The 25,570-nt window shown below is 36.3% G+C and overlaps 1 protein-coding gene across 4 annotated transcripts in view; it reads right to left on the bottom strand.

The window, feature by feature from the left end:
- LOC145692699 (protein sex-lethal-like) overlaps window positions 1-25,570 on the bottom strand; it is a 272,232-nt gene that overhangs the window by 7,040 nt on the left and 239,622 nt on the right. For 3 of the 4 annotated variants that reach the window (XR_014132629.1, XM_081768102.1, XM_081768103.1), the window contains 2 exons: window positions 14,704-14,765; window positions 126-178 (listed from right to left, as the gene is read on the bottom strand). Coding sequence is in view for 3 of the 4 variants with exons in the window: in XM_081768102.1 (XP_081624228.1) it covers window positions 126-178; window positions 14,704-14,764 (114 nt within the window). In the remaining variant the exon portion in view is untranslated. The remainder of the gene's footprint in view (window positions 1-125; window positions 179-14,703; window positions 14,766-25,570) is intronic. The other variant, XM_081768107.1, reaches the window with a different exon arrangement.

Below are 25,570 nucleotides of genomic sequence, written 5' to 3'. Positions count from 1 at the left end.
TCCGTATAATCAGACGATGATTTATTTATGGTACGAGCCACACCATACGTAGAGGATGGCATTCTTTTATATACGAACTCAACTCTGGTTGAAGAAACAAACTATAAAGAAAATTATTCTCTTACCATAGATCGAGGATCCCAATTAGCAGGCAATGAAATACTCTGAGTATGAACGTCTGAAAAGAAGAGCATTATCAGTGAAGGATATATTTGACTTAAATAGATACATTTATGATGAGCAATAGAAATAATATGAGGTGTTTCAGGTAGTAGGGGTTTATGTAATATAAACACTCGCAAACTACATGTGAGATATTTGGAATAGTAATAACAAAGTGCTCTGTAGGAGCCAGTTTCGTTCCCATGTATATAGTTCGAGGAAGTAGTTTCTGTTTCCTTAAATACACTTTCAAAATAAATAGACGATTATTTTGACCGCCCAGAGTGTCTCTTCAGGAAACAAGACTGCTGGATTCGCCCTAACAACCCGCAACGTCTCATATTAATTGAAAAGCCAGAAATACCTCGAAGATGAAGGAAACTATGTATACAGATATAACAGTTATGCTGTAACTATTGAATGTTACAGTATGTCATTAATATACCTTTGCATTCAATGTTTTTTCTTATATTTATTTTTATTAGTTTAACATCGCAACCCTGTGCTACTGGGTTGGCCATTAAGTATTTTCGTTTTTCTTTCAGTGAAAATTTTGCTTGAAAAAAAAAAAATGTCGCAATGTGTATGATGTTATTCGATAGAGCTTCATGTACTCTACAAAATCTCGTGTTCAGATTTTTTATGCTGATATTTTTCTGTTCTGTTCAGGTCATTAAAATGGAGCGTCAAGTCGACAGAAAAAAGCATTTTCGACACCTATTGATGTTCTAGTTTAATTGAGGTGCCAAACCTACAGAAGTGTTTGAAAGATTTGTGAAGTTTATGGCGAGGAATCGCTGCTTGTATCTATGTGTTGACCGATGACGGGCAAGCAAACCGGCGGCGATCGTGGCGCGTTTATTTTTGTTGTGGGTCAAAGCATGGGGAACCCATGCGCCCAACTTTTTCCACCGAGTGAAGGTAGCGCTCTACAGCATTGTGGGAGACCCCATTATCTCTGAGAATTCTCCTGTTGTTTGGCGTGGATCTTCGTCAACAAGCTGATTTAGTCGTCAGTCACTCCGGTGCGATGCACGTCTTTGAAGTCGAAATTGCCGTCTTTGAATTGCTTACCCCACATTGAGCCGTCCTAAGAAGCAATGCTTCTTCGCCATAAACTTCACAAATCTCTCGAACAACTTCTGTAGCTTTGGCACCTTGATTAAACCCAAACAGCAGGTGTCGAAAATGACCTCCATTTTAATGACCTGAAAAGAACAGAAAATGTAAGAGTATTAAAAAAAAATTGAACACACCATTTTGTAAAACACGTAATGCCATATCGAATAACACAACACGCATTGCCACAACATTTTGTTTTTCATGCAAAAATTTCACTGAAAAAGAAGAAAAAAAAAAAAACGCGAACACTTATGGGTCAACCCAATAAAATTTACCTTATTCTATTGACACTTTTTTCAGAGGCCACATTAAATATCGCTTTGCGTCAACGCAACACAGAATTTATGGTTTAGTTTGTGATAAGCGTCCTGACAAACTGACTTAGTGAATTTGTGATAATGACGATACTAACGCAAATTTTCCGTTTGTTATTATATTGAGAGAGCTCTGCAATTTTCTTCACAGACTGATGAAATTATGCGTGCGCCACTGGTTTTGTGTATCAAGATGGCTAAAACAAATCACAGGAAGGAATTCTCTGACAATTCCAGGTTCTCTAAATATATTTTGAAATTTTCTCTGATAAGTAATTAGGGACACAGACTTACTTTCCCATGCGAATGGAAAAACAAGACTAAGAAAACATGACAATGATGGCACATAAACAATATATAACTCCCTAATTAACGAGAATAATGAGAGCAATAAATAAATAAATACAAAACATTTTATTATCAATTACCCAATAAAAACTCCTGCACAAAGCAAGAAACTAAACATCCTCCCTCAAAGTTTAATCTGTAGATTTAGTAATTGGTCATTTGATGAAAGTCTCGTTACATATCCCTTTGGAGTTCTAGTTCCTATTTTTAGGTGGTAAAGCAGTGTCTTCATTACTCGATTAAAAAAGAACCAATACAGCTTTTTACTTAGTTTTTTTTCAAGTCTAGAGGCATTATAGAACACGTTGCGTATGGTTTCACGACTTCCTGCGTCGAGACATTGGGGTGATTACGTCATAACTTATTTTGTTATGCCTATTTTTATTACTTTTTGGCGGGCTTACTTTTGCACCTAGAAGACTGAAATTTTGCACAAACATTCGGCCCACCGAGTAGTATTTATGAGATCTCTGCATTAACACAGGGGGTCCAGAGGGGCAAAAATGTAAAGAAGAGAGACATTTTAACCAAAAATCCCTTTCTTCGTGCGATTTTCCCGCCTCAGATACATGACGATGAGATGTGAATGGTACCATTTGAAAGTCTCAAGAGAATGAGGTACAAAACATGACCCTAGGATAAATAGGGATGTCTCAGGATTTGTATTACCTGAGATTAGGGTCTTTTGCGGTAATCTGGGGCATCGTGGGGGATCATTGGTAAATATTTTTCCCGCCATTACTATTCAAGAAGCTTGAAATTTTGTATACGCGTTTACTACTTCCCTTATTATTTTTCAGTTGATTTTCAGATCTCTAGGAGTTAACACAGGGAGGTCCAGACGGGCTCAATTTTTTTTTAAAGAAAGGAATTCAGAGAAAATCCCGATTTCTCTCATAATTTCCCGCCTCAGGGACATGATAAGGAAATGTGAATGGCATCGTTTGAAAGGTTGCTATATTGTGTGTAAACCGATGTATGAACAATGATCCTACGATAAATAGGGATGATGCTGTAGTCGCTTAACTGAAAATCTATAATTTACCTTTTAAAATGTCGGAATTTATAAGGGATAAGAAAGGGAAAAAAACGTCACTGTGAGAGACTGATCGAAAAACAACGGATAGGTTTAAATAAAACTGGCTGCGGTATATTAACAACATATCTTTAGAAGAAAAGAAAAACAATAGTGTTATATACTAATTCAGTTCACTTCTTCAAGCGCTTTATTTCCTCACTAATATTGCGCATATCTTTCATTATTTTAGTTTTCTTCGCATCAAGCTCATTGAAAATGAGCTTTATTTTTCTGTCTTAAACTTCTGGTTTGCTTTCCTTTTTCTCTAGTCATTGGTTTGCTGCTTCTAAAAAGGAGTACGAGCATAATGAATCATGGATGTAGTTTGGGTAATTTCTCAAGGCTACCAAAAGAAGCTACTGAATCATACACAAGTCTAAGCATTACTAAAATTTGTTGTTTTAAATTAGGTGCTACACTGAAAATCCTTTTTCTCAACTTTTGAATTTCCATGAGAGAAAACGAAGATCATTTTAACAACATACCTTAAACCACTCAACTCTGAAATATCCAAATTCTTTGACCGGAAGTCACCAAAATGCTGACCATTTCTAGAATACTGACTCATAATTGCTTTACAATTTGGACTCGAACATAATTATCTGAACTACCTCATAACTTTATCTGCTCAATTGCCACCTAACCACTTATTTTCAATTAGTTCAACTAAAACAGACTAAATATCAAATCCTGCAAAAAATTGAGATTCAAATACAAAAAGCTCCAACCAATTTATAATTTAAAGGCAATTTCTCCAGGAGTATAACACATTTCTGTAGACACTTCCTGCAATTTCGGTGAAAATCCAAAACGTTCATATCCATTATTGGTTGACACTTCTAAAATACAGTACGTGTAGCAGAAGCAATGTCTCCGCCATTTTTCAGAGGAAGATGATTTTCCTAATTTGCCACATTGATTTGTATCCACGAAGTCGAAGAACAAAGTTTTTTCTTTTCTTTCTTTTTTGTTATATCACAGCGGATTAAGTGTTATAAAGAAATGGACTGAGGAGGAAATTAATCTGAAATTTGTAAGTAAAGAGTCTAATTGTGAAGTGAGTGATTTGAAAATTGTTACATTTAGGAATAAACCTATTACTTTTTTCCAGTATAATTAACATGATCCGATAGCTCAAATAGCAGGAAAATTTCTTGTCCTTTTTGATACTTTCAATTTATAACAGAAGATACGGATAAAAGTCAAAGTCAAGTCCTGAGCAATACTTTATTTTCAACCAGCACAGAACTAAACTTCACTAGAAATTTTCTGTACCTCTACAGTGGGTGTAGTCACCAGACAGTGACGAAATATCCTTAAATAAGTTATACAGAGCTCTTAGAAATTCAACAAGTCTCCAATTCCTCATCTCAATCCAGCCTTAAATGTTCCCGCGCAAAGTAAGCCACATCTTCTGTATCACGTATTACAGAGTCATTTGGTAACGTTTTGATATCTAACTTAAAGTTACACAAAAAATTTAAATTGTACATTGGGGTCATCAATTAAAATTTGAATTATGTTTTGTAGAATGCACTTTCACGGTACTTAAGAATCGTACATGCATGTTCATCTATTTCTTTTGAGACACTTTATTAAGAAATTAATCAAAATCCATATCATAGTAGTGCCACTCCTCTAACAACTGAATTACCTCATTCTGGCATGGTGATGCCGGGTAAACTGAAGTGTTTTGTATTTTGTCATGTTGAAGCGGTATTTTCCAGGCAATTTCACTGTCTGGAAACGTAAGTTTGAATACTTTCACATTCTTAGCTGGAGTCCGCAGTGATGTGTGTCATTTGACTTTCAATATACTTCAGTAATTCTGTTTTTATATATTTTTTAAATCCCTGTATAAACAACATTGTTTTGTCCCCGAATTCCTACCCACTTGCAGCTCGTAGAATCCATATTTGAATACGCAACATCAGACATTTTCAATTTTTGTGCAGATGAAGTACGAATAGAATGATGCAACAACTCAAGGTACTGACTTGTACCCTTGACTAAGAAAGACGCTAACTGCTCCTGAAATGGAGATGGACGATGTCATTTGTAAATACTTTCTAATCTTCATGTTACTCAGCAAAAAGACGTTCCACCATAAAATTTGTTACTTTAGTACTAAGCAAGAACAAGAAGGAAGGATTGATTATGATATTGGAGTACTTAGAAGCTGATATACTTGCTATCAACACTGAATACGTGCGACACCACACTAAAACATCTCTACTTTCTATTCAGTCTCTGCAACTTGAACAATACTAAACCAGGAGTGATGTTAAACAAATGTACAAGAAATTAATCAGCAGCTCGTAAGCACTCCCACCCCAGTTCTTGATCGCCTGTCTATATAACAAGATGCTGTCGTAAATAAACGCTTGTTGTTGACCACTGTATAAAATATTTTTATTTTGCAACTACGTTGCCTCGTTCCACTGAATCAAATCAACTTAAGTTTGCTCATTCTTTTCCTTTTCCTGTTTAGTCTTACGGATTTAAGCATTGTTAAGTTCCTAACACGGTACACAGTTCTGAACATGGAATCTGGGGTCAGCCTATATATGTTCAGAAAGTACGCGTCATGTGATGGAAGAATCCCCTTGCAAATGTTCCGTCGGGCCTAACTCACATCGGATACAAAGCTCTATGAAATTTATGAGGGGATGGATGTTGAAACTATAACCGAAGGAATGACAGCAAAATTTCATCTATTTGGCTTTTTCTTCATCCTTCAAGTTAAGTACACCTCAAAGAGGATCCACAAGTATATCGAGACCATGGGTTGAGTGACAGGTTCGACATGAAAAATTGTTTCTTCGCCGCCCACATGATTGGCTTGGTACGCAATCAGTTACAGTCACCAAAATTCAGAAACATGATTACGTACGCGTTTGGAAAGATTGGTTATATCGACTTACCGAATGGATTCACTTTCCAGACAGTGAAAGACTTATGCTTCAGTTTTGGAAAAAACAGTGAGAATATGACGTGTCACAAATCACGTGACGAGCACTGTATGCAGGAAACATTCATTATATGCAGCTGGTGTCTTCAACCCCACTGCCTGCGCAACAATGGTCAACCTGGAGCAAACAGGGAGGCTCATTATCATGACGTGGACTGAATGACTCGTGACGTAGGAGTTACGTAGTCCTCACATTATACACCAAGACCACGCCCTGGCGAACAACATCCAGCTAGGGAATTTTCCCTCTCATGACCCGAGGCTTCTCGTGCCAAGAAGGCTTAGTCCCCTTTAAGGGGTAACCAATGGGGTCGGTTTCACATGTGGTTACTGTCGACTTTGTTAATACTTCTGTACACTGCAAAAAATACAGAACTACTTTTAGACACAGTAGGACACTGTACACATTACCGACACTCTGAAAATCTCCAGACAACACATATTCACCCTTTTTCAGATACTATGTTGTCCAAGTATGTCCCAGATATATGTACAAAATGTGCAAAATGTATGCCATCACTTTGTTTTCGAACTGTTTCCGAGAAGAAGTGTTTTAGATATGTCATACTAGATACTGGTTTTGGAGAAATAACGTTTTCGGACACGCGAAGCACATTTTATAAACACACACTTGATATATTTCTCCCTTAACATCTGTACTAAAGATGTTTAAATGCTGTTTCATTTCTTACAGTGCACGAGCTATACATACTCGGTCACGATCCAGCGTGCGGCATATCCAACATCTCTTGACGGGTGAGACATGAGTCTATCCTCGGATTCTATCTTGGGTACATCCTATAGCATGAAATTTTTGGAATGTATATTTTGTATAAATTGTGATATACTTAAAGTGAGCCAATGACAGGTCACAGAGGTGGTGTCTGTCAAGGTATAGCCTCCGACATATCACACTACTTGTCTTGGAGAGTAGGTCACGGTTTCAGGGTTGGTTTCTTTGTAGGTCTCGGTATGTAGGACAAACTGGCTGAAATATGCTTTCACACTAATCTTTTGTGTCGTTCGGGAAGAATCGTGAAAAAAACACCTGATCAATATTCTAGAGGTCGCTAAAGTAATTTGATCTATAGGTCAACAAGATAGCTCAATTGCTTTATCGGACCCCCTATTTTGGGGTTGGCTGGGTTAGGCCCGAGGGAACTTTTGCAACCGGATTCTTCCATAATATGACGAGTATTTCTGGAACATATCTAGGTTGACCCCAGATTCCATGTTCAGAACCGTGCACATCCCGTGTGAGATAAGAAATGAAATTGCTGAATTAAAACACGTACACAATGTAACATGATCGTGCGCTTAATATACGATAGTAAAGCGTATACACTCATTCCCAGCTTTCTATTTGTTCCTTTGAAATTTCTTGTAGTCATGTTTCTATTATTTTGTATTACCTATTAGGTTTGCGCATTTGGGTATTTACAAAATGTTGTTTTCCAGCAACAAATAGTATCGAGAAAGTAAACTGAATTTCCACATCAGAAAGCGAGTGCAGAGAATAGCTTATTTCTGAGAAAAATAAGATCACTTCCACGAACATTATTTACACGGGTGAAAGAAATCAATCGTTGCAAATAGATAGTTTCACAATTCCCCAAGGTGTTTTACGGTTATTGACAGATTAAAGCTCCTTGCTTAAGAGCCCGACATACTGAAAATAATATAAAATTTACCATTTCTCTCTTGCTTGTTTTTCATAAGTGAAAGGAGATAATGAAATGTAATTTAAAACCATCATAGATAATGCTATTCTACAACACGAAATATGAACCTGAAGGATTTTCAGTGTTGACATTCCTAGAAATTACAGTGTTGCCAGAATAACATTTCCCCCAAAATCTAAGTTAAGGCAGCGACTAGAGGAACAAACTCAACTGCATTTGATTACGTATTATGTTGTTCTGGTATCCTGTGGAATACTTCTTAAATAACATTATTATTTAATTTTAATAACTGTATGTTAAAACTATTTTCTTTATTACGAACTAAATACAAGTATTATTTAAAAAGTAGTTCATAGGATTTCAAAACATGATACGTAATCAAATGCAGTTGGGTTCGTTCCTCTAGTCGCTGCCTTAACTTAGATTTTGGGGAAAATGTTATTCTGGCAACACTGAAAATTCTTCAGGTTCACATTTTCTGTTGTAGAATAACATTATCTATGATTGTGGTAAGACGCGTTTCATTATCTCCTTTCATTTCTGAGTAAACAAGCAAAAGAAAAATGGTAAATTTTGTATTATTTTTAGTATGGCAGGCTCTAAACACTTAACATTTTACATTAAACAATTAGTTTAACGTTTCATAAACGAGATGGTAACTATTGAGTTAATGGTGTAAGGACGAAAAGAATGTGAATAAGGGAAGAAACGTGAGAAACCGAGAAAACCCGCCACGAGGTATTCATTTACCACAAAACCAATATTAGGCCAGTCAAAATAATGAAAAAAAGGTACCTTACCCGGAACAAATTCTAACAGAAACTCTGTTTCGATTTTATGGTAGAAAAAAGCGATCTAAACAACATAAAAGTGTAGCAAAATCTGACTTGTATTTTCCCACCATTTTGGATAATGGAACTGAACACTTTACTTTGAAACAGTAGGTAAATCTTCCCACAGAATTAAGATAAAAACTTTGCTCTTGTGTCAATTGATGGTAATAGATCATAGAAGTAAGGAAAGCTGGAAAAGCCCTGCAGTGGTGCTGTCATATTGAAATATGGCGGCTGTTCTCCCCAAAATTTAGTTACATTCGGTTTGTTACCTATAGAAATTGGCACATAACTATGAAACCGTTATAGATACCAAAACCTCATCCGTAATAAAAGTTGTAGAGTAGAATCTGTTCTTTCCAATGATATCAAAATGGTTTCGTTGTCTTAGAAACTAAGCGAGCTATACCATTTTAAAGGTGAAAGTGTTGTGTTTTATATCGTTGAAGTACGCAATCTTAGGCTATATATTTTTTATTTAAATAAATGAAAGAAATTCTTATTGAATTAATAAGGAGAATTATCTGAATTGTTATTATAAATAAAAAGTAATAATAATAACATTAGTGAAGTATATAACTGGACCACATCCCATGTAAGATTGTTGTTTGCTTTATTAAAAAGCCAATCAAACATTCGCTGGAATAGCGAATAAGACTGAGCTGCATTTTACGGTAGATCAAATAGTCTTTATCCACGTTGCAGACGTTTATCTAAATCTGTGAGTCACCGATTTCGCATGAAATGTTCTCTTATATTATGAGGTCCATTTGCGCACTCCCTGTGCTTATGCTTGCGGCTATGGTTCGTGACGTCGCTTCTTCATATAGATCTTATGGATGAAAATATGTAGAATATTTTGTCGGGCACTGAAATACAGAAGCAATTAAATGACTGAGAAAAACTGTAATAGGATTGCCGATCAAGTAAGGTATCTAATTCATAGTGTTCAAGGTGTAATATAAGAAATTACGATATTGGGAAAACCGTACCAGCAATTTTATTTATTTATTATGTTGAAGTCGTAATATAGAGACTGCAATGTTATACATATTTGCCTCAGTCAATGAAAACGTTTTACTCAATTTCATATTGTATAAGAGTTAAATTGAGTGACGAATATATTATTCACATAAAGCCTGGACCTTAGTAGAAAAGTGTGTGCGTAAGCATATATCGAGCTATGCATATAAATAGTACTTTCAACGAAATATATCGTTCAAAGATACATCTGGGTCAACAGCAAGAGAGACTATCGCTGCAGAAGAACATGCGACAGTAGGCCAAACACAGGAGAAGGTTGATGTACCTACAATTGAGGTCAAAGCCGATTTTCTGCAGGTAAGGAAGATGATGGAAACTTGGAAGGAAACAAAGACTGCATCAAGCAGAATGTCTAGGCTGTGGATACAGTGCATGCAAATAATTAGTATTCTGAAACAGTTCATAACTGGTGAAAGAACGGAAATGAAAAGAAATATTTAAGTTTTACGTCCCACGCTTAGGCCGCTTTAGGCTAAAGGAGATGGTGATTATGAGAAATGAATGAAATGGTGGAATGAATAAAGTGGGAGGAAACGAGAGAACCCCGAGAAAATCCACGAGCACGGTGTTTGTTCACCACAAAGTCCACACAGTGTGAGCTGGGATCGAACCAGGGACCCCAAGCACCGGAGGTGAACGCTCTATCACTGAGTCATTGGGCCCCTGGTGAAAGAACGGGGTGACTGGGATATGTACATTAGATTTCTGAGAGAGATACTTCCATTCCTTGCTTCCTCAGGACATAACTTTTATGCAAAGACCATCCACATTCATTTGCAAGATATGGAAAACTTGCATAGCATAAACCTCTATGTATACTCTATGTTTCAGAAAGAATTTTACGTTGTCCGACGTTCTGAAAAATACTGGGCAGCACTACCAGTAGATCATTTCATCAAACAAGTTCTGATGAGAACCATAAAATCCAGCGGAGGCCTGACAAGAAGAAGGGGAATGACAGACTCTCAAGTAAATCTATGAGTGTTGTCAATGATGCAATGTATTGAAGGTAACTGTGCCATGCAAGCGTTGACTAGAGTGAAGTACAATACAAGCGAGCAACACAGTGAAACTTCTCAGGCCCGAAGTCGAAGGGATGAAGACACAGACAAGTTGTTAAAATATCTGACAGAAACCCATTCCACGCGGATTTCTCGTTGCGCAGCATAATATCAGGTATGGGTGCATCTAAGAATGTAAATGTTGATCAAGCCAAAGAAGTAGGAGAAAGCATACTTCGTTCTAAGATTGGTAAGAACGTATAATCTTACACCTTTAAATGAAGAGCACAGGCCGTAACAATGGCAATGAAAAAGCTTAGAAAACTTAATAAGAAGTTGTACAAATCGATCCCTGTCTCTTGTTTTAACGACTCGCCGTAGTTGCAACTAGTAAAAAAATACCAACAGAACTGCTCTTAAAGCACAAACTGTACAGCTATCCAGCAGTACTCTTTGATTCGACCCTCCTTCCATGACAGGCGAATAAATCAGTTCTGCGGGTGCCTTGTGGACTGCTGCTAAAGAAACACAGTAAGCAAAACCTGTCAACAGCGTTTACATTCTGGATGAAGGTGCTCTGTTACATCATGTACCATGGATTCTAGCCATTACGTTTTTGGATATCTGCAGGAATTATGCAGTGCACATTCAACATCATTATGACAGTGCAATAATTGTTTTCGATGGATATTCTCATGATCCATCTGTAAAAGACGCAACACACACCAGCAGATATGGAAAGAATGGCAGCCCTGATGGTCTAATATCCCTTAACAGCAACCTCATCATAAAATAAAACTTCTTACCAAACAAAATGAACAAACAACGGTTCATCAACATGCTCAGTTCTCACTTAGAAGGAATTGAATGTCAGTGTGTGCATGTAAAAGGATATCCGGATTTATTAATTGCACAGACTGCGGTGGAAGTGCTTGCGAGAAGGATGTTATTGTTGTTGCTGATGATACCGATGTACTGATTCTTCTTTGTCACCACATGCTGCCTATAAGAATATTTTTTTCATCCCAGAATAAGAAAGGGAATGCACAATCCACATCAGTGGCATGTTCGAGCAGTCCAAAGCAGCTTGGGAGTCAACGACATTTAAAATCTTCCGTTTGCACATGCCTTTCAAGGTTGTGAATCTACGTCTCAGTTTTTCAACGTGGGCAAAGGGAAAGATATAAAAATGCTAATGAAAAGAACAGCTTTATGCAAATGTGCAGACGTTTTTAAAGATCCATCAGCAACTACCAAAGATGTTGTAGCAGCAAGTGAGAAAGCAACAGTTGCAATATACAATGGTTCAGTCAGGCACTCTTGATGTGCTCCGATTTAAACGTTTCAGCATAAAAGTGTAAGAAATACTATTTCAATTAAGCCTTCCACCAACTTCAGCAGCAGCTAAGTTCCACAGTGTGAGAGCTTACTACCAAACTCAACTGTGGAGGGGAAATGATCGGTTGCTACCAACAGAATGGGGATGGATAACTACTCCCAATACTAACAGATTTATTTCCTGCATCTAAGAACATATTAGAAAGGTCTGTTGTAACAGTAAGACAGACTGTCAATCAGGTCGTTGTTCTCGCCGAAGCCATAATCTGGACTGTTCACCTGCATGTGGAGAATGTCGGGATTCAGCGTGCTTGAACAGCCCACATGAGTACGACATACCGCTTGAGTTTGAAGATAATCAAAATGACGATCATTTCGAGTAAGGATGAGAACATATTAAATAATGAACGTTTATTATTGATTGATGATATTACAATCATTCTCTACTATATATACACCAAGTGATCATTCATTTATTCCTGGTATCTCTCTTTTTTTTGTTAATCTCACTGGCACTCAGTAGATTTGGTTGATTTGATACTGTACATTATATATATATATATATATATATATATATATATATATATATATATATATATATATATATATATATATATATATATATGTATGTATGTATGTATATGTAGTTATGTGTGAAATACTTAACTTGTTGATTTGATTTGAAACTGAACAGCAGAATGCGGTGAAAAATAAAATCATTACGATTTTTACTACATGTATCGCTACCTCATTACTGGGATACTCTCGCCATATAACATGGTCTATCTCGCTTAGTTTCTAAGACAACGAAACCATTTTAATATCAATGGAAAGAACATATTCTACTCTACGACTTTTAATATGGATGAGGTTTTGGTATCTTTAACGGTTTCATAGTTATGTGCCAATTACTTTAAGTAACAAACCGAGTGTAAGGTAGTTTTGGGGAGAACAGGCGCCATTTTTCAATATGACGGCATCATTGCACCAACCTTACCAATTTTCTTCACTTCTACGATCTATTACCACCAATTTGACACAGAAACGAAGTTTTTATCTTAATTCCGTGGAAAGATATACCTGCTGTTTCAAAGTAAGGTGTTCAGTTCCATTATCCAAAATGGCGGGAAAATACAAGTCAGATTTTGTTACATTTTTTATATCTTGTTTAGATTGCTTTTCTCTACCACAAAGTCGAAACAGAGTCAAATTTTTCCCGGGTCAAACCATATTTTGACTGGACTATATCAGACACCCATGTTTTGAGCGCAGGAACTTTCGGTGATAGCAGTGAATGCTCTATCGACTACGTCACCAATTTCTTTCTTTTTTTGTTTAAAGTTTGTATCGACATGCGAAAATATGTCTAACCCGCATAACATCTGAAATATGATTAATCTCTTGGACCATTTCCTTCTTTCGATATAATGCGTGATAATAAATCGTCAGCAGAAAGAGCCTCTTTGCCTACAACCCACGGATTTTGGCGAAAATCAAGATGTGAAACACCAACAAATAAACATGATAGAAATTCCATCTACATTTTTCTCCACAGTAAAGGTCAACATTAAAACATGATAAAAGTTGGTTGCTTCCAGAGTATACTAGAAACAAATGAATGTCCTACAATTTTACCATAATTTGAACCACAAATTGCTTTTTTCTTTTCTTTCATTTCACTGCGAATTGCTAAATAAAGGAATCCAGTCTTTCTTACGTATTTTTGGAGAGGTGTGTTAGGTGAGGTGTCTCCATAAAGGCACGTTCTCCAAGCCCGGAATATGTTTCGTGACTTCCTCTCGAAAGCTACATTCCACTCATCGTGTCTCAATAATATTATTTAAAAATCTTGACAATTTCGTATTGAAACTGAAAAATGATGCAAAAATTAGCTCAAAGAATGGTTAAAGAGAGAGGGAATGATATTGCGTTTTGAACTCATGTACCACAAATATTGTACGCAAACTGGTACATCATTATTAATGGCAGAATAAATTTAAAATGAGAATTTTTTAAAAGTTTATGAGACGCATCATCATTAATAAATCGTTACAAATATATAACTATTGATGTACTTACAAATGTATAGACTAACTAACGAATTCAATGGCCTATGGAACCTGGAATCTGAATACATCATTTACAATAGCTCTCCTTTGACTTCAGCGAAATATAATGCTCCGAGGATTATTTGACAAATGCACATACATGTCTGAGGAAGTATATTTAAATTTAAAACTGAATGCAATGTCGATCATGTTTCTTTATTCATTTTCTTTCTGATTTGTATCCAGAAAACACAGGTGTATTTTCTGCACTCAATATGCAAACGTTAAGAATTTCATTATACATTTGAAGTCTTGCTTACACCAATAAAGAAAAAAAGTCGTTAAAAGTATATAGACATAGACTAGAATTATGAATAGTCAAAGGTTCCGTAATGAGTGCAGTACGAAACCAATCAAATGAGAGAATCCTAAAAGTCACCTCCCCACACCGGAACTGCTATTACCACAACTGGTAACGAGACTGAATTTTAACAACCATGCGTTTCAAATTCGGAAATCTTAGTATAAAGAGCAACAAATTGTAGCATGAAGGGAACAGACGAATCAGAACATAAGCAGTTACAGACATGTGAATGAATGTAACAAGCTCTGAAGAGGTATTTGTAACAAAAAACATAATGAAATTGACACAAGAATGCTACTAAGGAAACTTCGACACGCTCATTTTCATAAATTCTGTACCACTCTTTGTTCTTGGAAGTATTATGTCCTCTTCACTGTTTCCGTAATGGGTGAACTCACCTTGTGTGAATGGAAGAATTATCAGTAGGGCGACAAATGTTTGCGAACAGATCTTCGGCATCCTATAGAAAGAAAAAGAAGCAATTTGTTATTCAGAGCGGCAACGACGTACATAAAAATAACAAAGCATGTTAAAATACAGTAGATATGGTCACTTCTCTCTTAAGTAACAGCAAAACAAGAATACAGCTTATAACCTTATTTTCTCTTTCAATTTGTTACACAGGACAGTTGAGTTGATTTGATTTTGAGTTTAACGTCCCGTTCAGCAACGAGGCTATATGAGACGTGGACCTATTGATTAACGTAGAATCCGAACCACGACAGGACAGGACAGTTGAAAAGACACGAAATACAGAGGGTAATTTTATGTATGGCGCTCATCAGTGCCTCTATTTATTATTAATTAATTGATTATCATTTTTAAAATACAGTACAGTCTAAGTCAGGCATGTGCAACAGCCGGGTCTTGGGCCATCCGGCTTGCCCGATCCGTTATTGTAGATGTATTTCTTACGTAATCTCTTAAACTGAATTAAAACCTTTTTCTGGATAACTTGTGTCTACTTTGAAAGCCTATAACCGCTACCAGGTTATAGAAGGATTTTTTGTGGACGCCCTGTATATTTCGTGAAGACAGTGATTATTATTTTCGATTTATACTTTATTCTGCAACGCATATAAGTTCTTTCTTTGGTGGGAATTGCTTCTTTCCCACACAATTGGACAAAGAAGTCTTTCATCGTTTTTTCATATATATATTTAAAACGTTGCTTTTGCTGAGAACATTTCGGTTAGTGACTAACCATTTCAGTGTTTCTCCCTGACTTATTATATGCACAGTATATATTCTATAGTTATTGGGAACTGAATTAAGTGCTTTCTTTAATCGTTTATGGAAACATTACAATAGATTAGAGAAATACGGGCTGACCAGATGTCCCAGTAGCCGAAGTGGCACCAACTGCGTTGTATTCCAGCCCGTTATCTGTACTTTCTCACGCCAAAGTTATCGCAGTGTCTAGTGCATTATGGGCAGTTGACTAAAATTAACATAAATTGTTTTCCGTATTCTGTTTGTATGTGCATACAGGTGAGTAACTGAGTAATTTTTGAAATGAACTGCCAACACTTTTCTGTTGACCATTGCAACCCGTAGCTTGAGCTTGGACGCTCGAGGAGTTTGACTCCAGGTCTGGAAGATGCAACCACGCATCTCGCGTTGAACTTCAAACATAAGTTGTGTTAAGGGGCACAAGCTATTTAGCCGGTGAAGGACGATTTCTTACGGCTAGCCCCAATCAGTGAAATCCCAGGTCCTCAGACCTTGTGCGTTTAAAAAGTTATATACGCGCCCACCAATATCAGTATCCCACTGGGCAGATCTTTTTTTTCGAAGATTCACCTTTACGCTGCAGGACTGTTCAGCGTAACAACTGGATTCATCGTGGGACGATCCAGACAACTTTTCCCCAGTGCTAATCCCCCAAGTGTGTTAATGGTGTGAGCAAAGTATTTATAGTGATACCTGAATTATAATCATTTATATAGAAAGGGCTATATTTCCCGTAAAGGGCAAAACGTAATTTCAGCGGCAAAATTTATTAGTGTCCAGTGTTGTGCTCATTTCTCTTCGTTATTCTTTTTTCAAAATAGTGTTCTAATAAATAAGTATAGTGTCAATTAACCCAGTGTGTTTTCGTTGTATGTATGAATGGTGTTTGTGTGCGTTATGGTCTGGATGACCGTCTGATCGTCCGTGAGGTTTTCGAGACGAGACACCCGAACCTCTCGGCGCCTAATGCTCATCTCATTATTGAGACCGACGAGCTTTTTTGGGAAACAGTTTGTAACCTTTCTTGGAGAGGTCTTCGTCGTCCTGTCCAGGTAAGTTAAAGTATCAGGAGTATACTTATTGGTAATACCACGAGCCGAGGACAGCGAACAGAACTACAGACGGTTACAAATAAATAGCTGCCCGAACATGGACCACGAACTTGAGTTGGTTACAAATAAATGGCGCCCGAACAGGGACCCAGACCTCTAGTCGGTTACAAATAAATGGGGCCCGAACAGGGACTTGAACTTCGGTTGATTACAAATAAATGACGCCCGAACTACCGACCCGAATCGAGACCGTTGGTGCTCGAATACTCATAAGATAAATATTTTAATATATCACTTCTTTTTCAGCTCAGTACCAGTAATCTGAAAAAAAAAAATCTCTTTCAGGTGATTTTAATCATATGTTTTGGTGATAATATATTTTATTCTAATCATACGTTTTAAATTTTACTTTTGTCCATAATGGAACATCAGAAAGTAGATATTATAACTAGAATGTGTTCACTTCTCGAAGAATCGATGAGAGACAATAAAAAGAATTTTGCTCAATTTAAAGAGAATTTTGATAGGTTAGAACGAAAGCTAGATAAAAATAATGAAGAAATGGAGAGATACATAAAGGAAAGTAAAGTTGATTTTAAAGACAGCTGTGTTGAGTTTAAAGAGAATTGTGCTCGCTTGAAAGAGAATCTCGTTGAGTCAAAGAGTGGATTAGGTCAAAAGATAGACGCTTTACGCGACGTGTTTCGTGAAAATAGTCAGCAAACTGAAAATGCTGAAAACAAAACACCGGAATGTGAACCCCAGTTACAGTCAGATGTTCCTACTGAATACGAAACACCGGAATTTGAACCTCAGTTAGTGACTGATATTCCTAGTGTAAACAAAACATTGGAATCTAAACCTGAGCTACAAACTAACACTCCTAATGAAAAGGAAACGCAGGAATCTGAACTCCAACCAGAGACAGGTAGTCTAAACCATCCTCGTAACAAATCCGATAATGATTTTATTCATTCAGTATCTAGCAACACCACTTGTAGTATCAGAAGTAGTGAAATCCACGGACATATGATTGTAGACGACAGAGGTCGTAAGCGCACAAAACAAACTACCACAAACTATAGAGAGAAAAAGCGTAAACGAAGTTACAGTTATTGTAATAAGCAAAGATACCAAGTTCAGATAGTAAACAATACGAAATTTAAAGGGAATCAGAACCAAGACCGCACTCGAAAAGGTAGTAACAGATACAAAAGAAGTCGTAAATCACGGCCACGTAACCTGAGTTCTCACAAACGAGACAGGAACCGCAATTTGTGTGACATTAAGCATAGATTTGTACGTAGAAGTAACCATCGTAGAAATAAACGAACAAACCGTAATTATCAAAGTAGAAACAGTAATCATAGAAAAAGAAAAAAAAAGTAACCGAGACTTTGTGTGTTGATACAAATTTTTCTCCTCGGCGAGCGACGCATTTCTAAGCGATAAACATGTATTCATTTTCTTTCTTTTTGCTTTTAGTTTTTGATAGAACACCTGGATACGAAAAGAAGAATTACGCATTTCTTTCAATACTCCTTTTTGCTTCCAGCTTTTAACTGTTCAGCAAAGAGCAGATAACACGTTTTTCTTTCTTTATTTTGATAAGATAATCGCTGCATTTTCGATCACCTGTTAATGTCGACGAATAACGGACGGTATACAGCTGATTCATTCTTTTCTTTTTCTGTCTTTGCTCCGTGTAGCACTTCAGCTTTGCATTTGTGTTGGAAACCTTATCACTGACTTACTATTAGTTTAATGTCATTAATTTTTTCTTGTTTTATTTCAGATGTTTGAATTTAGATTTTTTAGTAAATAATTAAAGTATCACATACGTAGGGAGATTGCATTTATCCAAAAGCAATCTTGAACTAGTGGCGCAGTTCCGTATTCCCAGCTAGTGGGAAGATATTTTGGCGTTATAATATATATATTTTTATTGTTTTCAAATTTAAAAAAAAATATTTTTTTTAGAATCCCTTCCCACTTTCGAAATTCTTAAATATGTTATTACATGTTATTTAGAATTAATGTTTGATTTTCTTTTAGAATTTATTAAAAAAGGAATGTATCGAGATGCCAAGGATAAGAAAAATTTTAGTTGTTAATTACAGATACATTAGTGTATGTTTATAATTAAAATTTAGTACGTAATCTCATGCGTAGAATATGAAACTTTACATTTATAATCAATGTTAAATTTCTTTTTAGTGTTAATCTTAGATTTTCGTTTTCATTTTAATAGTAACCTGTAACTAGATATGTGTATTCTTAGTTTAAATTTTTTAGTATATTTATACGTCTAGTAATATTCTAGTGAATATTTTAATGTTTATGAATCGTAACTATATCGTGTACTTGTATGTTAAGGTGTTGTAATTTTTTTTATTAATTTTCAGAAAGCTATATTTTAATCACAGTATGTCCCAAAACTATTTGGAATTTTTTTTAGTAAAATTGTTTTTGTTATGGAGGATTTTTTAAATCAACATGGCCAAAGGTTTTGAAATACAGACCTTTAGGTTTCAGCCATAACAAACAGTATGGAGGATTTCCTTCAGAAATCAACATGGCCAAAGGTTTTGGAATATAAATCTTTAGGTTTCACCCATACTGCCAATGACGGATGATTTTCTTCAAAAATCGACATGGCCCATTATTTATGAGGTTTCAGCCGTCTCAGAAATATTGATATAGATCCCGAAAAATAAACTTATTTTCTTTTTTTCCGACAGTATGAAGCCATAACGTTTTTTGAGAATTACTTTCTGTCAATTATTTCATATGCTCGATGACTGAATTTTAATATGTTAATAAGACCATTTTGAAAATTTTGTAGCGAAGATGCCTAAGGAAGCTTGTTACAGCTGTTTTGTAGGGAATTTAATTGGATGTTTCAGACCAACCAGAAAGTTGTAATGTCGTTGACTATATTCTTGTTTGTATCTCATGTTTTTCTCTTAGTAGGTCTCATGTATTTTGTCTTATAGAGACATATCTTTACGATGCTACGAGAGCATTTGTATTTTGTGTGTTTACACATTTTTTCTAGGTGGAAGACGTATGTTATGTTCCAGGGAACATACGCGTAGTTTACTGAATATTAATGTTTATATTTCAGTTTTGTGCAGAAACAATTTTGTAAGTGCCTAGGGTTGCAGGCCTTCCTCGTTTCTAGTTTTTTTTGCCTCGCAGGTGTCGATGGCATATTGTGTGTGTAAGTACGTGTAGTATTACACATTTTTCCCACCTATGGTTTTGGTCAATTCATGGTGTAATGACCATTTATTTTCAGGAATGTTTGGACTAGTGAGTCAACTTCCTTGATTCAGACCTTTGAAAAACTTGGATCAACACCGTATAGTTTTCAACGCTGCATTAATAAGTTCTTTTGCAGATAATACCCATATGTTCTAGTAACCCTACAATGTTTACGTTTATGGAAGTGAACAACAACCATTATTTTAGGCTTAAGCTAATAATAACTTTGTTTCAGAATAAAATCATTTGTTGTATTGAGCATTACTAAATTAAAGTCTCGATTTTCACGACGAGCAGATGGCATTTGATCTTATGGCGTGCCGAATTTTCTTCATACATGTCAACGAAATTACGATCTTTTCTTTGATATGTAGAATCATGCTTATTTCTTGGGATTACTATGAACGTCAATTTTGACACTTAAGTTTATTTTTTTTATTTTTGAAAAACGATTTTTCGTTCTTTTCTGCCAAACAACACGAGGCACAGTTAAAAAAAAAAATGGACATACATGTGAAAATCTTATTTTGTTTATATATTGTCAGTTTATCATGTGTTTACATTTCCATTCATTTAACTTTTTCAATGATTTTGATATTTTTCAAATATATTATAGTGATATCGAAACTTTAATAATAATTTTAATATTTCAGTACCTTTAATATGTTTTGCTATTTGCTTATTCATTCACATTTTGATATTTTAAATACAGATATCAGTATATTTACTAATTTTTATTGAGATATTTGATAAATTCTTTAAGTTGATGTTTTCATGAATAGTTATCGTGTGTGTATATTTATTTCATATTGCACAAAATAAAGTGATCGAAACGGAACACTTAAACATTTTATGAAAAGAATTTATTAGTGTTTAAAAAAAAAACATTTAAATAGCCCTATAACGTATTTACTTCATATTATATCAAATAAAGTGATCGAAACGGAACACTTAAACATTTTACGAAAAGTATTTGTATTTAAAAAAAAAAAAAAAGGTAAGAATTTTAATAGCCCTATAAACGCTTTCTGCGAACTTAAAAAAAAAAAAAGGTTATCATACAGGTGTTATAACCATGTCTCGTTTCTCACACCAGTGTTAAAAAAAAAACTCCCCTTCTCCCCTCATCAACTCATCGTTGGAGAATCGCGGAGGATACTCAACACAGGAAGACAGCATGGTTTCAACATGTGAAGAAACGGAAGATAAGGAAACCCAACTGCACCAACTGTTCAAGAGGATCTTATTACTTTATGGAACATTTGGATTGGACATTGCTCATGCAGGAACCTCATCATGTTGTAGTGAGTGAACAAGTTCTTTAACTATTTTAAATAGCCCTTTTTCAGGTGAAAAACCATTCATCGTCTATGCACGTAAGTCTCACACCATATGACAGTGTTGCCAACTAACTTATTTTAAATTTTCAGGTGAAAGACCTAATTTTATTCATACTTCGTCAGACGGCCAAGGGTTCTCAACCTGTCTACGTGTGCACTTGACAGGTCGTTCCACGTTCAGACACCATATATAACCGCTACCAGGTTATAGAAGGATTTTTTGTGGACGCCCTGTATATTTCGTGAAGACAGTGATTATTATTTTCGATTTATACTTTATTCTGCAACGCATATAAGTTCTTTCTTTGGTGGGAATTGCTTCTTTCCCACACAATTGGACAAAGAAGTCTTTCATCGTTTTTTCATATATATATTTAAAACGTTGCTTTTGCTGAGAACATTTCGGTTAGTGACTAACCATTTCAGTGTTTCTCCCTGACTTATTATATGCACAGTATATATTCTATAGTTATTGGGAACTGAATTAAGTGCTTTCTTTAATCGTTTATGGAAACATTACAATAGATTAGAGAAATACGGGCTGACCAGATGTCCCAGTAGCCGAAGTGGCACCAACTGCGTTGTATTCCAGCCCGTTATCTGTACTTTCTCACGCCAAAGTTATCGCAGTGTCTAGTGCATTATGGGCAGTTGACTAAAATTAACATAAATTGTTTTCCGTATTCTGTTTGTATGTGCATACAGGTGAGTAACTGAGTAATTTTTGAAATGAACTGCCAACACTTTTCTGTTGACCATTGCAACCCGTAGCTTGAGCTTGGACGCTCGAGGAGTTTGACTCCAGGTCTGGAAGATGCAACCACGCATCTCGCGTTGAACTTCAAACATAAGTTGTGTTAAGGGGCACAAGCTATTTAGCCGGTGAAGGACGATTTCTTACGGCTAGCCCCAATCAGTGAAATCCCAGGTCCTCAGACCTTGTGCGTTTAAAAAGTTATATACGCGCCCACCAATATCAGTATCCCACTGGGCAGATCTTTTTTTTCGAAGATTCACCTTTACGCTGCAGGACTGTTCAGCGTAACAACTGGATTCATCGTGGGACGATCCAGACAACTTTTCCCCAGTGCTAATCCCCCAAGTGTGTTAATGGTGTGAGCAAAGTATTTATAGTGATACCTGAATTATAATCATTTATATAGAAAGGGCTATATTTCCCGTAAAGGGCAAAACGTAATTTCAGCGGCAAAATTTATTAGTGTCCAGTGTTGTGCTCATTTCTCTTCGTTATTCTTTTTTCAAAATAGTGTTCTAATAAATAAGTATAGTGTCAATTAACCCAGTGTGTTTTCGTTGTATGTATGAATGGTGTTTGTGTGCGTTATGGTCTGGATGACCGTCTGATCGTCCGTGAGGTTTTCGAGACGAGACACCCGAACCTCTCGGCGCCTAATGCTCATCTCATTATTGAGACCGACGAGCTTTTTTGGGAAACAGTTTGTAACCTTTCTTGGAGAGGTCTTCGTCGTCCTGTCCAGGTAAGTTAAAGTATCAGGAGTATACTTATTGGTAATACCACGAGCCGAGGACAGCGAACAGAACTACAGACGGTTACAAATAAATAGCTGCCCGAACATGGACCACGAACTTGAGTTGGTTACAAGCCTCTCCTTTGGAACATCCAGTGTACCATCGAACACTTAGAGAGTGCTTTAGAACATGAAAGGAAGCTTTCTACTAAAATAGTATAAATATTTTGGCTACTGTTATAACACTTTTTGTGTTCCTGTGATATTACTGAAAGATGGGCAATTTTCTCCGTTGAATATGAGTGTTCAATTCTTGTGGAAATGTTTTTGTACGACCCTCGACGCCAGGAAGTCCTCTCTGATTGGCCCACATCCTGTTCCAATTTGCACAAGCCTGGTCTAAGTAATTCAAGTTGGACGGGACTAAAGCTATCTTGGACTATCGAAAACTCGGATTATGCAGGAAGCAAACTTTAGTTTAACGTCTCACGATTATACTAAAGGAGGCAGGTGATTAGTGAAAGGGAATGATTATGAATGAAATCATTGTAGATGTCTTACAGAACGGTAGAAAAGTTGTTATAGAAGGATATACCCGCCGCAAAAACTCTTCGGACCTCATAGCATAAACACATTAAATACATAAAATGTATGCGAAAAGCTATTATTAATGTATCACATACAACTGACAATGCATGCATTAGTACGGAGTCATGTTGACTTTGGTTTTGAGAACAATTTGAATGCGCTTAAGCATGGAGTCACTAAGATTTCGGAAATAGTTTAAGTCCATGTCAATACACCACATTTCCTTCAATTCTGTTTGGAGGTTGTGAAGCTTCGTCTGTTCCAAGAATTTCTTCATATGATGCAAACAATTTTCGATTGGAATTAGATCGGGGCTATTTCCAGGCCATTCTAGCATCTTGATATGTTGCTCCTCAACAAAATTCACTGCCTTTTTAGCTTTGTTTCAAGGAGTGTTATCATGCATGACAAATCACAGTTGTGGATATGGAGAATATCCACTAAATGGCCCTGAAGAACGTCGATACACTGATCTGCGTTCATCGTAACATTTTGTGATAAATATAAACCACCATTTTCACCTGAAAAACATCCCCAAACCATTACAGACTGGGAGTACCTAACGGTCGGAACCGTATATGGCGGGTCGTATCGACCTGAAGATGATGGGCGTCGAACGGTCGAACCTTAACAGTTCCCATTCGGAACAGTTGGAATATGCTTTGATGCCGGCCATGCAATGATGCTGGCATTTTCCACACTACTACAGTACTTTCCTGGCATATCACAAATGCTCTACACAAACACAGTACTAAATTATAAAACACAAAGTGCATCATACAAAAACAAATCAATTTATAACACACACTATAGCAGGAAACCACCCTACATATGTTAACCGACAATACGAAATGAACTGAACTCGCTTATCAGCAGTAATACTGTTGTCAGATACAAGAATACAAAGTGATAGATCTCCTACTACGACAGCTTTCATATGAGGTCCGAAGAGTTTTTGCAGCGGGTGTACACACCTTACCAAGTACGTTGCGGTGACTTCATAAATTTAATCTTTATTTATTATTATAACACACAAAAAAAGCAGTCTGTGGGTAACGTTAATATGAAAACTTGGTGGAGTTCGAATTACAATTAGCGGAAAGAGATCGAGAAATTGGTCGAAGGAAAATGAGGATGAGCGTCCGAGAAAGTTCATGGGCACGGGCAATATTGTCTATCACAAGGAAATCAGGTGAACTGCGATTAGATTATGAACTCCTCGCACGACCCAAGTAAATGTGTGTTGGTCAAAGGTTGATTCTTCCATTCTGGCTACATGACCTGCTCACCTGAACCTCTCACACTTGATGACCCTAACAACGTTTGGTAAACGGTATAAATTATGCAGTTCTTGTTATGACGTTTCAACTATTCTCCATTCCTGTTCCTCCTGGATCCGAATATTCGTCTTAGGATCTTATTCTCAAATATTTTCAGTCTGCGTTCTTTCCTTAAAGTATGCGACCATGTTTTACAACCATTCACTACAAAAACCGTGATTATCGCTTTATATATTTTAAGCTTCAAGTTCCTTGACAGAATTCACGACGATAAAAGACATATCATGTCTGCGTGGATTTGATTTTGGTTTGTTACTATTGATCCTAGATATTTGAAAATATCCACTTATCGAAAGTATTATTTGATATTTTAACGCATAATTTGCAGTATTACGATCCCGGCGAATTTCCATGTATTTAGTTGTCTCTGCGTTTACTGCTAAACATCTTGGAGTGTTAATTTCAACTAAAAAAGTACCTTAAGCGCTGAGAGATCATGTTGAAGTCTAATGGAACCCCGCTATGTAGAGATATTTCCGAAGAGTTTGGAATCGTCAGTAAATGTCAGTATCTTCTAGATGTGGATTATAATAATGACATAAGAGGGTGCACATGGTGTGACGACAGTACTATTTGATTGGTCATTAAATGCCTACGCATCACCTGAATACCAGCCTATTACGTCTTAAAACAGCATAGCCTTACCTTGATTATTTTCCAAATAAAATTCAGCCTAATATCAAAGAAAATATGATCCAAAGTCTAACCCGAGAAAAGACAGCATTCAAAGTTTTTCTTTAAAAATATAACTCGTTCGGACATAAACCTTCAAGCACTAATCCTCTTAAACGCTCTTCTCAAATTGTTAAGTGGCTTGATCCAACAGGAATAATATACGTGATTATTGAACACTTTTTGTCAGACGAAGAACATATGGGAGACTCAATAAAGATTAAAAGGGCGGAAATATTAAAGGCAAAGAATAACATGATATTTCCGTTGTGTTCGAAGTAAA

The sequence above is a fragment of the Thermobia domestica genome, chromosome 8 (genome assembly GCF_964235325.1).
Source record: "Thermobia domestica chromosome 8, izTheDome1.hap1.1, whole genome shotgun sequence".
Classification (NCBI taxonomy): Eukaryota; Metazoa; Arthropoda; class Insecta; order Zygentoma; family Lepismatidae; genus Thermobia; species Thermobia domestica.
Note: the sequence above shows the minus strand (reverse complement) of the source record. Positions and strands in the feature narration are given on the sequence as shown.